The sequence below is a fragment of the Archocentrus centrarchus genome, chromosome 4 (genome assembly GCF_007364275.1).
Source record: "Archocentrus centrarchus isolate MPI-CPG fArcCen1 chromosome 4, fArcCen1, whole genome shotgun sequence".
Classification (NCBI taxonomy): Eukaryota; Metazoa; Chordata; class Actinopteri; order Cichliformes; family Cichlidae; genus Archocentrus; species Archocentrus centrarchus.
The window spans coordinates 38,368,488-38,380,442 of record NC_044349.1 but is presented as its reverse complement, the minus strand read 5'-3'; the positions used below and the strand labels follow the sequence as shown (position 1 = coordinate 38,380,442).

At 42.0% G+C, this 11,955-nt stretch overlaps 1 protein-coding gene across 2 annotated transcripts in view; it reads left to right on the top strand.

Moving 5' to 3' along the window:
* Positions 1 to 286: 286 nt before the first annotated feature.
* The window catches only part of nme7 (NME/NM23 family member 7), a 35,595-nt gene continuing 23,926 nt past the window's right edge, over positions 287 to 11,955 (top strand). Inside the window, exons 1-4 of one of the 2 annotated variants that reach the window (XM_030727824.1) lie at positions 287 to 392; positions 2,655 to 2,756; positions 2,888 to 3,051; positions 11,575 to 11,685. In XM_030727824.1, coding sequence (XP_030583684.1) covers positions 390 to 392; positions 2,655 to 2,756; positions 2,888 to 3,051; positions 11,575 to 11,685 — 380 coding nt within the window. In that variant the 5' untranslated portion in view covers positions 287 to 389. Of the gene's footprint in view, positions 393 to 1,493; positions 1,608 to 2,654; positions 2,757 to 2,887; positions 3,052 to 11,574; positions 11,686 to 11,955 lie in introns of those variants that run through there. The other variant, XM_030727823.1, reaches the window with a different exon arrangement.

The following is an 11,955-nucleotide window of genomic DNA, read 5'->3' as shown; positions in this document are numbered from 1 at the left end:
TTGTATTTCCGGGGAAAAGGTGCGTTTTTGGCCGCTCAGAAACTGAACTGCTTCGCACCGTGAGCAGGCCTCTGCCTCCTCATCCACGGTTGGTGCACAGAGTCCGGCAGGCAGACGTATTTCAGGTATTTCATATTTATATTCACAGGACAGCAGCCAGGCAAAGTTTTTCTTTTGCACTGGTTTATAACAATTCTTCATGTATATAAATGTAAGTAACATTAACCATCTAACATTTCTGACTGATGTGTGCTGTGTCCGGATAGAAGCAAACAAAAAGTACAAACGTCCCTGAACGCACCTCTGCAGTTACTATAGAAACGAAGCGCGGCTAACTTTTGCTAGCTGACAGCAGCGCGGGTCACAGGGTTTCGTGATTTTTTTAAAGGATGGTGAGTAAGGACAGCACACCGGGTCGGTTGGGGGGTTTTGGTGACGATAACTCCCGGTAGAGGCTGAAACTAACGTTCGACAGAAGCTAGCCGAGCAGTCTGAAGCCGCTAGCCTGAAGCAGGGCTTCAGCAGGGCTTCAGGCTAACGGGTTAGCCGCTAGCTCCTGTAAAAGTATAATTTATACAACAGACCTTTACTGCCGCAGGTGCGGTTTCAGTAGTAATAAATAAAACCTCAACAGCCACAAAAATTGGGACGCTGTGTAATAAATCCACATTTTATTCACAATAAACACAGAAAACATATCAAATGATTAAACAGAAAATATACAATAAAAAGGTGATTTTGAGTTTGATGGAGGGAACACGTCTCTAAGTTGTTATCGTGTGCAGCATCCCCTCTGCTTTAACAACAATCCGTAAACATCTGGGAACTGAGGAGAGCAGCTGCTGGAGTCCTGGGTTTTCCTTTGTCCTGTTTTTGGTTTCCTGGTGTCTCAGTTGGTGAAAGGTGTGGACTGCAGGCAGTGACCTGCAAACCAAACCCAGCTTTGTGTTGCTGAGAGGCAACACTACTGTTTCATTATTTGACTTAGGGATGTGCGTGACTAGTCGACTAGAGTCGGTTAGCCTAATTAAAAATTTTAATTGATGCCCGCTGTTACGCAGCCATCTGCCACTAGATGGAGCTGCAGCCTTGACATCACTGTAGAAAAATGCCATAACTATGTTAATCTTGGCCTGATATTTTTTTTTTTCGATCTAATATTGTTAGTTATTTTTGAAGTTTTACATTGTAACATGAACCTGCGCACCTCCCGGGAAACATCATTTCCTTGCGTGCGTTTCCGGCTACTTCCCCCAAGTTTGTACAAAGAAGCTAAAAAACTAGAGGAACAAACCATAAAAAACTGAGCGCATTAGTCAGAGTAGGACCCAGGAAAGAAAAAGTCCCGTTTTATGTTTCTGTCGGCCGGTACCGCATGGAAAACACCGGGACACACCAGAAGGTAATATGCAGCGCACCTGCACAGGTATCAACATCAGCCAACTACGTAGGTTACGTCGTACCTCTACAAAGACCCAGCGCTGAAGCCTGAATCAGGGGTAAGCTGGAGGAGGAGGAGGAGGCTGGGCAGAGGGAGGTTTGGGCTCCACAGCTCTGGCTGCGGCCCCGCGACTCAGCCCCGGATAAGCTGAAGAAAACGGATGGATGTTTGTATTGTTTTATTATTATTATAGAGTTTAACTTTTATTGAGATGCGTGCCATGAACAACGAGCATCGTTCATAATGCACGGCACAGATTATTTTCTCATATTTTAATGGTGCTTAAACATCGTTTGCAGTAACGTGTTTTCATATATTTAACATCAGTTTATTTAAAGTTGTCTGTCTGCAGTGTAACGTGCAGCGTTCATAATGCGCGGTGCTGCATTTAAAGTGCGATTCAGTAGAACGTGATTAATGGTTTCAGATGCCTTTGTTTAGACACTTTTTGACGTTCATTAAACGGCCCTAAAATGTAACTTTATCTGAGTGTCTCTTAGTGTTAGACTAGTCTAATTTTTTCCTTGTTTGGTCACAGGAACGTCCCTAAATTTAACTATTTTTATCTGTCTCCACTGAATTGTTTTTGATTGACAAGGTGAACCGAATAAAGCCTGCCACTGCTCAGGTGACCATACCTGATTAGGTTTAGTCACTCCTAAAATTAACAACAGTAAAAAAAAAAAAAAGTCACGAGATTTCTGTGCTCAGTAATAACTCGCCTTGCAAACAGAAATCTTTGTTTGTAAGAAGCCAACTTCTGTAAATACTGACCACATTATGCACTGCATCACTTTTCTGATAATCATTATATCTGATGTACTTGTAGCTTACCAAAATATTAAAAAAAAAAACCTTGAGCCGTGTGGATTCATGCCAGTCGATCTGTGAACAAGGCCTGAGCACATATATTTCATCTGGATGTCTCATTCGTAAATTGTCGGTGCCTCGTGGTTTCAGGTGACATTGTGGCCTTTTTAAAAGATCAGTGTGTGTTTTTCTCAGGCATGCATGAGCATGAATTACACCAGTGTTACTGTTCTGAATGAAATCTGCATTTTCATCTAATTTCTGATCATTTTTTTATCTGAAATGTCTAATCTGCTGGAGGAAGTGAAACCATACAGGTTACAAAAGAATCAGCAGATTTTTATTCTGGGGCTTGTTTGCAGGACGATATCTGAGTTGATCTGGGTTTTGATTTTTTTTTCAGGAGGACCGTTACACCTTTCTTGCTGAGTGGTATGACCCCACCGCCGCTCTCCTGCGGCGTTACCAACTGTTTTACTACCCCAGAGATGGCTCAGTAGAAATGGTATGTTTTTACTCCTGCACTTACCCTTGGCTCTTTCTTCTTCATGTTAATTAAATGTATGTTGATATTTCAGAACTTTATGTGTAGCATTTTTGAAAAATGTCTGCAGTACCAACATGTTTGTTTTACAGTTTGATGTAAAGAACCAGCGGATATTTCTGAGAAGGACCAAATACGACATCCATCAGGAGGACTTGTTCATCGGGGGTCGAGTGAACGTGTTCTCACGGCAGCTAAACCTGATTGATTACGGGGATCAATACACGGCAAACAAACTCGGCAGTAAAAAAGAAAGGTATGATTGCAGAGTGGCTGTATGTATGTGGACAGACTAAAGACTTAGAGACGAAGTCTGGAAGCTGTAACATAAAGAACTAAATTTAAGGTTTGAATGCTTTTGTAAATGAGAGCTTTCAGTGTCTGATTATGAACGCTGATGTTGAGTGGATAAAGATTATCCATTTAAAATTAAATCTACAACAATAAATGAAACTGACTACTCTGATGTGACTGTAAAACTATAAACATCAGAAAAAGAAGTAACAGGAGCGTTATGAGTGCCCCTCAAAGACCGAAAGATTATCCAGGTCCAGGCACTCGAGACAAGTTTGAACAGGTAACGAAAAGCCTTTAATTCTGTTGCTTAGAGACGTTAAAAAGAGCACAAGATTGTTTTTATGACACTGTTTGCTGATAATCTGTTAGTTTTCCATTTATATTTTTCTCTGGAATCACCAGATCAGAATTCTTGTGCTGCTAAAAACCTAACTCCCATTATTTGAACCAAATCCTCAGTGTGCTGAACCAGTTCATGAAGTCAGTCACTATTTCACCAAACTTTAAACATGTTCCCACTTAAACACAGTTTGGCAGTGATTCACCTGTAGTGCATAAAGTCAGCCACAGGAGGCAGAAGTTACGCACGGCCAGCTCAGGGCACACAGCTGGCCCAGATTAGAAGCCCGGCTCAGGGCACGCGGCCGGCTCAGAGGGCGCGGCCGGCGAGGGCGCAGACATTTTTGATCCCAGCTGCATTCCACCCTTAATGTGATCATTAACCCACGCAGTCCAACTGAAAAACAAACTAGAACATTTTAGGGGGAAAAATAAAAATTAAAAAGCTACAATAATGTGTTTGCATAAGTGTATATACCTTCTTATTACTGAAGATATGGCTATGTTAAAAATAACCAATCACCTTCAAATTCATGCTAAATTGCAGTGTTGGGGTCAAGACCACCTAACCCGAGACAAGACCAAGACCAGTGTCCCACGCTACATGACACAATAAAATGTGAAACTTCTCACATTGATCTGAAAGATCCACAGTCCCATAAAAACACCCGGATATTAAACACTCAGAGCTGAAATAAATGTAACCATCTTTATTTACTCCTGGGTGACTTCCATCATTTATCACAGAATGTAAAACAATTATTCATAGTTCATCACAATAGTCTTTACTTTTCTCTGCCTTTCATAAGCAATGCATAAAGTTATGGGTCAGTATCACCAAAAAGTGCTTTTGGGACATCGTAATTCATCCCATAAAAAGTTCGATTTCCCAACTAATTTCATATCCATTGTATCAAGTTGACTTTAGGCTGTTGTAAATGCATGTTGGTCAAGCTCAATGCACATTTTCAGATAGCTAGTTTGTCCTTTGCTCAATAATAATATTTATTTGGTAAAATAAGGCTTTTGAAAATAGTGAAATAATTGCAAATTGCTTGTGTCTTCCAAGAATCTGTGATAGTTGTGTTTTCCTTTTTAAATAAAATCTCTAAAAACTGCAATCTGATCAGTTTTTCAAACAATATTATTTGGCAGTGATCAGTTTATTGAGAAAATGTGAAAAGATTTTACTAACTTGTGACGATAACTTGATTATTTTCAAAAAAAATTGAAAAATTACAGGGTGGACAAAAATGTGTCAACTGCTGACATGAGAAGATTTATTAGGAGCTTTCTCAACAAAGGTGATCATGACAAAATATAATTACAAACATTCATAACCTTTTTGCATCACCATTAAGATATATAATAGGGTCTAAGGTGGCAAAAGGAAGTGTATGAAAAATTGCTTCTCTGGGAGTCACTTTTTAATTTCTTCATTGTATCGCACACAAACTCTCTGCATTTTTCTCCTAAGTTGTGTGACTGTTTGCTTGTGTCCAGCTGCCATTTTACTAACATAATCTTTCAGAGGGCAGCACGTGGCGTGGTGGTTAGCACTGCTGCCGCTCAGTTAGAATGACATCTAAAAGGTCTGGGTTTGATTCCACCTTGGCCCAGACCCCTCCCTCTCCCTCTGTGTGGAGTTTGCATGTTCTCCCCGTGTCTGCGTGGGTTTCCTCCCACAGTCCAGAGACATGCACTTACTGGCGTTAGGTTAATTGGTCACTCCAAATTGCCCATAGGTGTGAATGTGAGCGTCAATGCTTGTCTGTCTCTCTGTGTTGGCCCTGTGACAGGCTGGGGACCTGTACAGGGTGTACCCTAGGTGTGTGAAGCTGACACCCCACCCAAGTGGAAAATTCCAGCAAATAGACTGAGCGGTTAGTGCTCTGTTTGTGCCGTTAAAATTTTTGTTTGTGCTGCTTTCGTTTCTGAGATATTGGGAATTATAATTTTGGCCGATGACGTCACCACCCCCTCCCATCTTGCTCCAAAACAAACCACAGTGGTCTACTTTTTTAGTGCATCGTGTTACCACATAATTTTCTGATTGTTTGATATGGTGCATTTTTCCACCAATAGGAAAGGGGCTGTCCAGAATTATTTTGTTTTTTTATTAGCAAGCGCTTCCTGTTAGTGAAACTCCAGTTTTTGCCATTTATTTCTGCGCAAAACATGCATCGAAGGTGAGGACACTATACAGGAAAAAGCATGACGTAAATTATTGGGCATAACTCTGGTTTTACTTGGCAGCAAAAGCCACACAAACAACAGTTTTAACTGCACAGAGCACTAAAAAAGTAGACCACTGTGTTTTGTTTGGGGGATGGTGACCTTTGGATGACCTAAAAAAATTATCTTTAATAACTCAGAAATGAAAGCAGTACAAATTAAAAATTTGTAGGGTCTTTACCCACAATACAATGTTGTGATTTTGTGCTATATAAATAAAATTGTATTGAATTGTAGAAACAAGGATGTTATTTAAAAAAAAAAAAAAATCTCAGTTATACTGATGCATTTCTCCCACAGCAAGTTAAGGCAGCAGGATACTCGTCCCCCCCCCCTCTTCTGTGTCTCACTGAGCGCAGGGATACCCTTCTTTTTTCCAGTGTTCAGTCTTTATGCCTCTCTGCCTCTGTCTGGAGCAGCATCTTGGTGTTCCCAATATTGCCTTGCTGTCTCTGCTCCACCTGGACTCATTGCTCTAAAAAGACAATACAAAACTCACCAATGATTGACCCTTTTTAGCAGTATGAGCCTAATTTGAGAAAAAAAAGTCACTGCTGCCCCTGGGGTGTGGGTCCCGGGGTTAGGGATGTCTTGGCGTGGTTTTTGACCTGCTCCCTTGGCGGCTGTGGCCTGGGGGTGGCTTGGGCCTCTTTGGCGTGTGGGGGGGGCTCTGCCAGGTGTTGGGCTCGTTCTCAGGCGCTTGGGGCCTTGGGGGCCACGTGCCACTCTCGGTCAAAAACAACCAATCAGAGCCAGGAGGAGGGTCTTAGCACTGTAAATCACTCCTCGTGTACGCGCTGCTCAATGTACTAATGACGGAGAAACAACTTACTTATCTGCCGCCATTGGTGGCTATGCTAACTACAGGGTTCTAGCCAGAAATTTTTTTTCAGCCTGGCGCTAATGCTAATTAGTAAGCTAACGCTAACTGCTAAATTTCGCTCCCACTTATTAATTGAGTGACGGGGCCTACGTATGTAACTGGAAAGCACTTCTGAAGCCTAGGGAGTAATGAGTTTTGTGGACGAATAGTTACATTTGTCGAGGTGCATTTCAGGTTAGGTTCAGAGAGGATTTTCAGTTATGTATGTAGGACCGATGCAGAACTCTAAATTAGGCCTTATTAGATCGATAGTGATCATTTTTGCATATTATCCAGAAGAGTTTTACTTGTATATCATGCATTTAATGTGTCCCAGAGTGCTGTTTCCTTCCACTAATGTGTTTGCAGAAATCACGTACAAAACATACACAACAAAAACATAATCCAGATGTTTTAATGATCAGCTGCTAAAAGCATTTCCTACATTTGAATATCAGCCACCATGTTGTGAGCATAAACTATCACATTTTTAACGCAACAACAGGAAGTGACATCATCTTACTGGGAACTGTGTTTTTTTTTTTCTTGAAGGCCTCTCACAGCTCCACTGGTTCTGAAAACCAGTGGATACATTTCACTGTGCATTGTACTGTGTATAACTGTGCATGTGACAAATAAACACTATCTTAATCTGAAAACTAATGTTTGATTATGGCTTTCTGAATACAAGTAGGACTGCAACTATATGGATTATTTTAGTAATCAAGTATTCTATCGATTGCTCCATCCATTAATCAAGTAATTGGATAAGAAATAATTTTTCATATTAACATGTTATCAGCATATTTTAACTTCTGTACTGCAGATGTTTCTCTGTGTGATGGAGCAGCTACAAAGTTCTCTCTTCTTCATGCTGCTGATCAGGTGGTTGATGAAGGACCTCCAGCTGTTTCACAGTAAAGGTTTTAAGGTGGTTACAGCAACAAGAGGTCCTTCCACTCCACCTGAGCTCACTGTCTCAGTAACGGCTCTGCCTCTTTGCACTTGCTGCGGGTGTGCAGACAGACTGCATGTAAAACAGCTGCTGTTGTGTTTTTGTTAAAAAAAAAAAACAGGGCTGCATGAGCGTAACGCTGTAATGCTTTGTATTCACAAGCATCCTCCAAATTACGTTTCTACTGCAGCTCTATTTTTAGTCTCTAATCAGGGATTAAAGATAAAAAACATTTTGATGGAGCCTCTCGGTACTGGGGGGGGGGGCTTCTGACACTGAGATCACTAGTGCTAATGGCAGCCCCCCGCTGGCAAACTGTGGTTATAGTGATCAGTTCTGGTGGCTACAACTGAAGTAAAGAAAATGTTTTCCTGAGTTTCCTGTCTTTCTGCATTTCCTGTTTTCCTGAGTTTCCTGTCTTTCTGCATTTCCTGTTTTCCTGAGTTTCCTGTCTTTCTGCATTTGCTGTTTTCCTGAGTTTCCTGTCTTTCTGCGTTTCCTGTGTTTTCCTGAGTTTCCTGTCTTTCTGCGTTTCCTGTGTTTTCCTGAGTTTCCTGTCTTTCTGCGTTTGCTGTTTTCCTGAGTTTCCTGTCTTTCTGCGTTTCCTGTGTTTTCCTGAGTTTCCTGTCTTTCTGCGTTTCCTGTGTTTTCCTGAGTTTCCTGTCTTTCTGCGTTTCCTGTTTTCCTGAGTTTCCTGTCTTTCTGCGTTTCCTGTGTTTTCCTGAGTTTCCTGTCTTTCTGCGTTTCCTGAGTTTCCTGTCTTTCCTGTCTTTCCTGTCTTTCTGCGTTTCCTGTGTTTACCCGAGTTTCCTGTCTTTCTGCGTTTGCTGTTTTCCTGAGTTTCCTGTCTTTCTGCGTTTCCTGTTTTCCTGAGTTTCCTGTCTTTCTGCGTTTCCTGTTTTCCTGAGTTTCCTGTCTTTCTGCGTTTCCTGTGTTTTCCTGAGTTTCCTGTCTTTCTGCGTTTCCTGTGTTTTTCCTGAGTTTCCTGTCTTTCTGCGTTTCCTGTGTTTACCCGAGTTTCCTGTCTTTCTGCGTTTCCTGTGTTTTCCTGAGTTTCCTGTCTTTCTGCGTTTCCTGTGTTTCCTGAGTTTCCTGTCTTTCTGCGTTTCCTGTGTTTTCCTGAGTTTCCTGTCTTTCTGCGTTTCCTGAGTTTCCTGAGTTTCCTGTCTTTCCTGTCTTTCTGCGTTTCCTGTGTTTTCCTGAGTTTCCTGTCTTTCTGCGTTTCCTGTGTTTTCCTGAGTTTCCTGTCTTTCTGCGTTTCCTGTGTTTTCCTGAGTTTCCTGTCTTTCTGCGTTTCCTGTGTTTTCCTGAGTTTCCTGTCTTTCTGCGTTTCCTGTGTTTTCCTGAGTTTCCTGTCTTTCTGCGTTTGCTGTTTTCCTGAGTTTCCTGTCTTTCTGCGTTTCCTGTGTTTTCCTGAGTTTCCTGTCTTTCTGCGTTTCCTGTGTTTTCCTGAGTTTCCTGTCTTTCTGCGTTTGCTGTTTTCCTGAGTTTCCTGTCTTTCTGCGTTTCCTGTTTTCCTGAGTTTCCTGTCTTTCTGCTTTTCCTGTTTTCCTGAGTTTCCTGTCTTTCTGCGTTTCCTGTGTTTTCCTGAGTTTCCTGTCTTTCTGCGTTTCCTGTGTTTTCCTGAGTTTCCTGAGTTTCCTGTCTTTCTGCGTTTCCTGTGTTTTCCTGAGTTTCCTGTCTTTCTGCGTTTGCTGTGTTTTCCTGAGTTTCCTGTCTTTCTGTGTTTCCTGTGTTTTCCTGAGTTTCCTGTCTTTCTGCGTTTCCTGTGTTTTCCTGAGTTTCCTGTCTTTCTGCGTTTCCTGTGTTTACCCGAGTTTCCTGTCTTTCTGCGTTTCCTGTGTTTTCCTGAGTTTCCTGTCTTTCTGCGTTTCCTGTGTTTTCCTGAGTTTCCTGTCTTTCTGCGTTTCCTGTGTTTTCCTGAGTTTCCTGTCTTTCTGCGTTTCCTGAGTTTCCTGAGTTTCCTGTCTTTCCTGTCTTTCTGCGTTTCCTGTGTTTTCCTGAGTTTCCTGTCTTTCTGCGTTTCCTGTGTTTTCCTGAGTTTCCTGTCTTTCTGCGTTTCCTGTGTTAAAAATAACAGCTGACAGCCTCTGCACAACACACGCGCACACTCACAGCACAGAGCAGTGGGGATGTGGAAAAACTTGTCAGCGATGATCCGCTTGTGTTAAAGGGTCGTTTTTCCCAAATGATGGAAATCCGTTGCAGCGACAAACCTTTAATACCACTAATGTAGATGAAATGCTCCATTAAACGGAGACACCTGAGCTGCAGAGTTAAAATGTGTCGAGGAATTTTAATAATCGAATTGAGTTACTCGCAGAATCGTTGCAGCCCTAAAATTTACATTAAATTTTCAGTTTGTGTATCAAAATACATGAAGGTTGGTATTTACCTTTTATGCTGGGTTGAAATGGATCTTCATTCCTCTTACTACGTCTCGCGTTCATGCCGGTTGTCATTTCGATTTCTGTAGCCCGCGAAATCAAGCGCACACACGACCGTAGTGAGATCAAACGTGCACATTGTGAATGAAACTGCCTGTGCTCTGTGGTAGATTGCAAATTGCAGTGAAACGATACAGGTGCAAGTAGTGATAATAGCAGTGACCTAGCCGGGGCACCGGAGTCTGCGAGGTGCGCTCCTGGGAGAGGACAGAGGAGCGCAATCTTTGTTGGGTTTGAATCAGTACGTTTTGCATCCAATAAAAGCAAAGCTGTTAACAAATAAACTGGTCAATATTCTGGCAATTTAGTGATATTTCCACAACTGTGGTCTCGACTGGTCTTGAAATAAAATCCCGAGTCCTCAATGTCCGAGTCCATGACAAGACCGAGACCATCAAAAAGTGGACTCGCGACCAAGACCGGTCTCGAGTACTACAACACTACTAAATAGTCAGAACACATTGACTGATTAAAATCAGAGTTCAGCTGTTCTCATCAAATTTTCCTGATATTTACATCTTAAACCAGAAGTCATAGTTTTCATGGAGAGAGCATGAAAGGGATTATGCTTATGAAAGGTATCAGGAAAAGGATATAAAAGAATTTCCATGGCATTAGATATACCATGGGACACACTGAGGATGATAAGTGTGTCCCATGCTACATGTGAAACATCTCTGTATTCTTCATGTCTGAGGGTGGAGGGACAGAAGCCTTTTGTTGCAAAGAAAAACATCCAAACCCAGCTAAACTTTCCAACAACATAGGTCAGATCTCTAAAAAGCAGGGGGGGGAATGTGTTCTGGTCTGATGAGATCAAGGCTGAACTTTCTGGCTGTAATCCCAGAAAGTGTGTTTGGTGCAGAAACAACACTGCAAACAGTGGACCACCTCCACAATGAAGCACGGTGGTGGCTGCATCATGCTTTGGGGCTGTTTTTCTTCAGGTGGAACTGGAGCTTTAGCGAAGGTGGAGGGAGTTTCAAACAGTTTCAAATACCAGTCAGTTTTTTTTTTTTTGTTTTTTTTTTTACACACAACCTTCAGGCGTCTGCTGGAAAGATGAAGCTGAAGAGCGGCTTCACCTTTCAGCGCAACAACAACCCAAAGGTTGGATTAAAGGTTTGGAAAGACCCACAGCCCAGACCTGAATCCATCTTGAGGTCTGTGGGGGGCCTGGAGAGGGTGGTGCACAGGAGACGTCCTCACAGTTGGAGCTCTTTTGTGAGGAGGAGTGGGCAGATGTTGCCAGGTGTAGATCTGCGATGTTGACTGACTCCTGCCTAAAAAGACTGAATGCTGTCATGTACTGCTGCTTTGAAAATTCTGATAGTTTAATGGTGTGCATATTTAACCAACCGGGTTAATGTAAGTTTTCACTTTTTTTTTAAATTTATTTAAATGTTTCAGTTTGTTTGTTCGGGTTGAAGGTCACATTAAAGATGGAAAAAGTCCTGAGGTGATTCATCTTAGTCTCATTTTTTTAATGGCACAAAACCCTGGCATTGTAACTGGGTAGACTTTTTACATTCACTGTATCTACATTACTGTCTTTGTATTGATGTGCAGCCTCCTGTTGGCTGTGATATCTGACTCTGTCCAATCACATCTCTTCTTTTTCCTCTCCTCTCCCTGTGTTTCCAGAACACTTGCTTTGATAAAGCCAGATGTAATCACCAAGATCGGCGATGTCCTTGAGCTGATCCACTCCTCCAACCTGATAGTGACCAAAGCCAAGATGACAAAGCTCACATGGTACAGTCACAGCCTCTCTGCTGAGCATCTAATAATAATTGCACTGTGGGAGCATATCAAACAGGCTGGTGCCAGGGTGCTTGTATAAACAGATGGATGGCTCTGTGTTCTCACAAACATTAGGAACATATGGTGAGCAAGAGGCAAACAAGGTCGGCTTTTAATTAACCACTAATTTTATCAGGTGAATCCCATCACACCATCACACCAGTCTTACAGGATCTGGTGTTTCTGTGTTTAATTTGCAAGCATAGTTTGAAGTTTAATGCT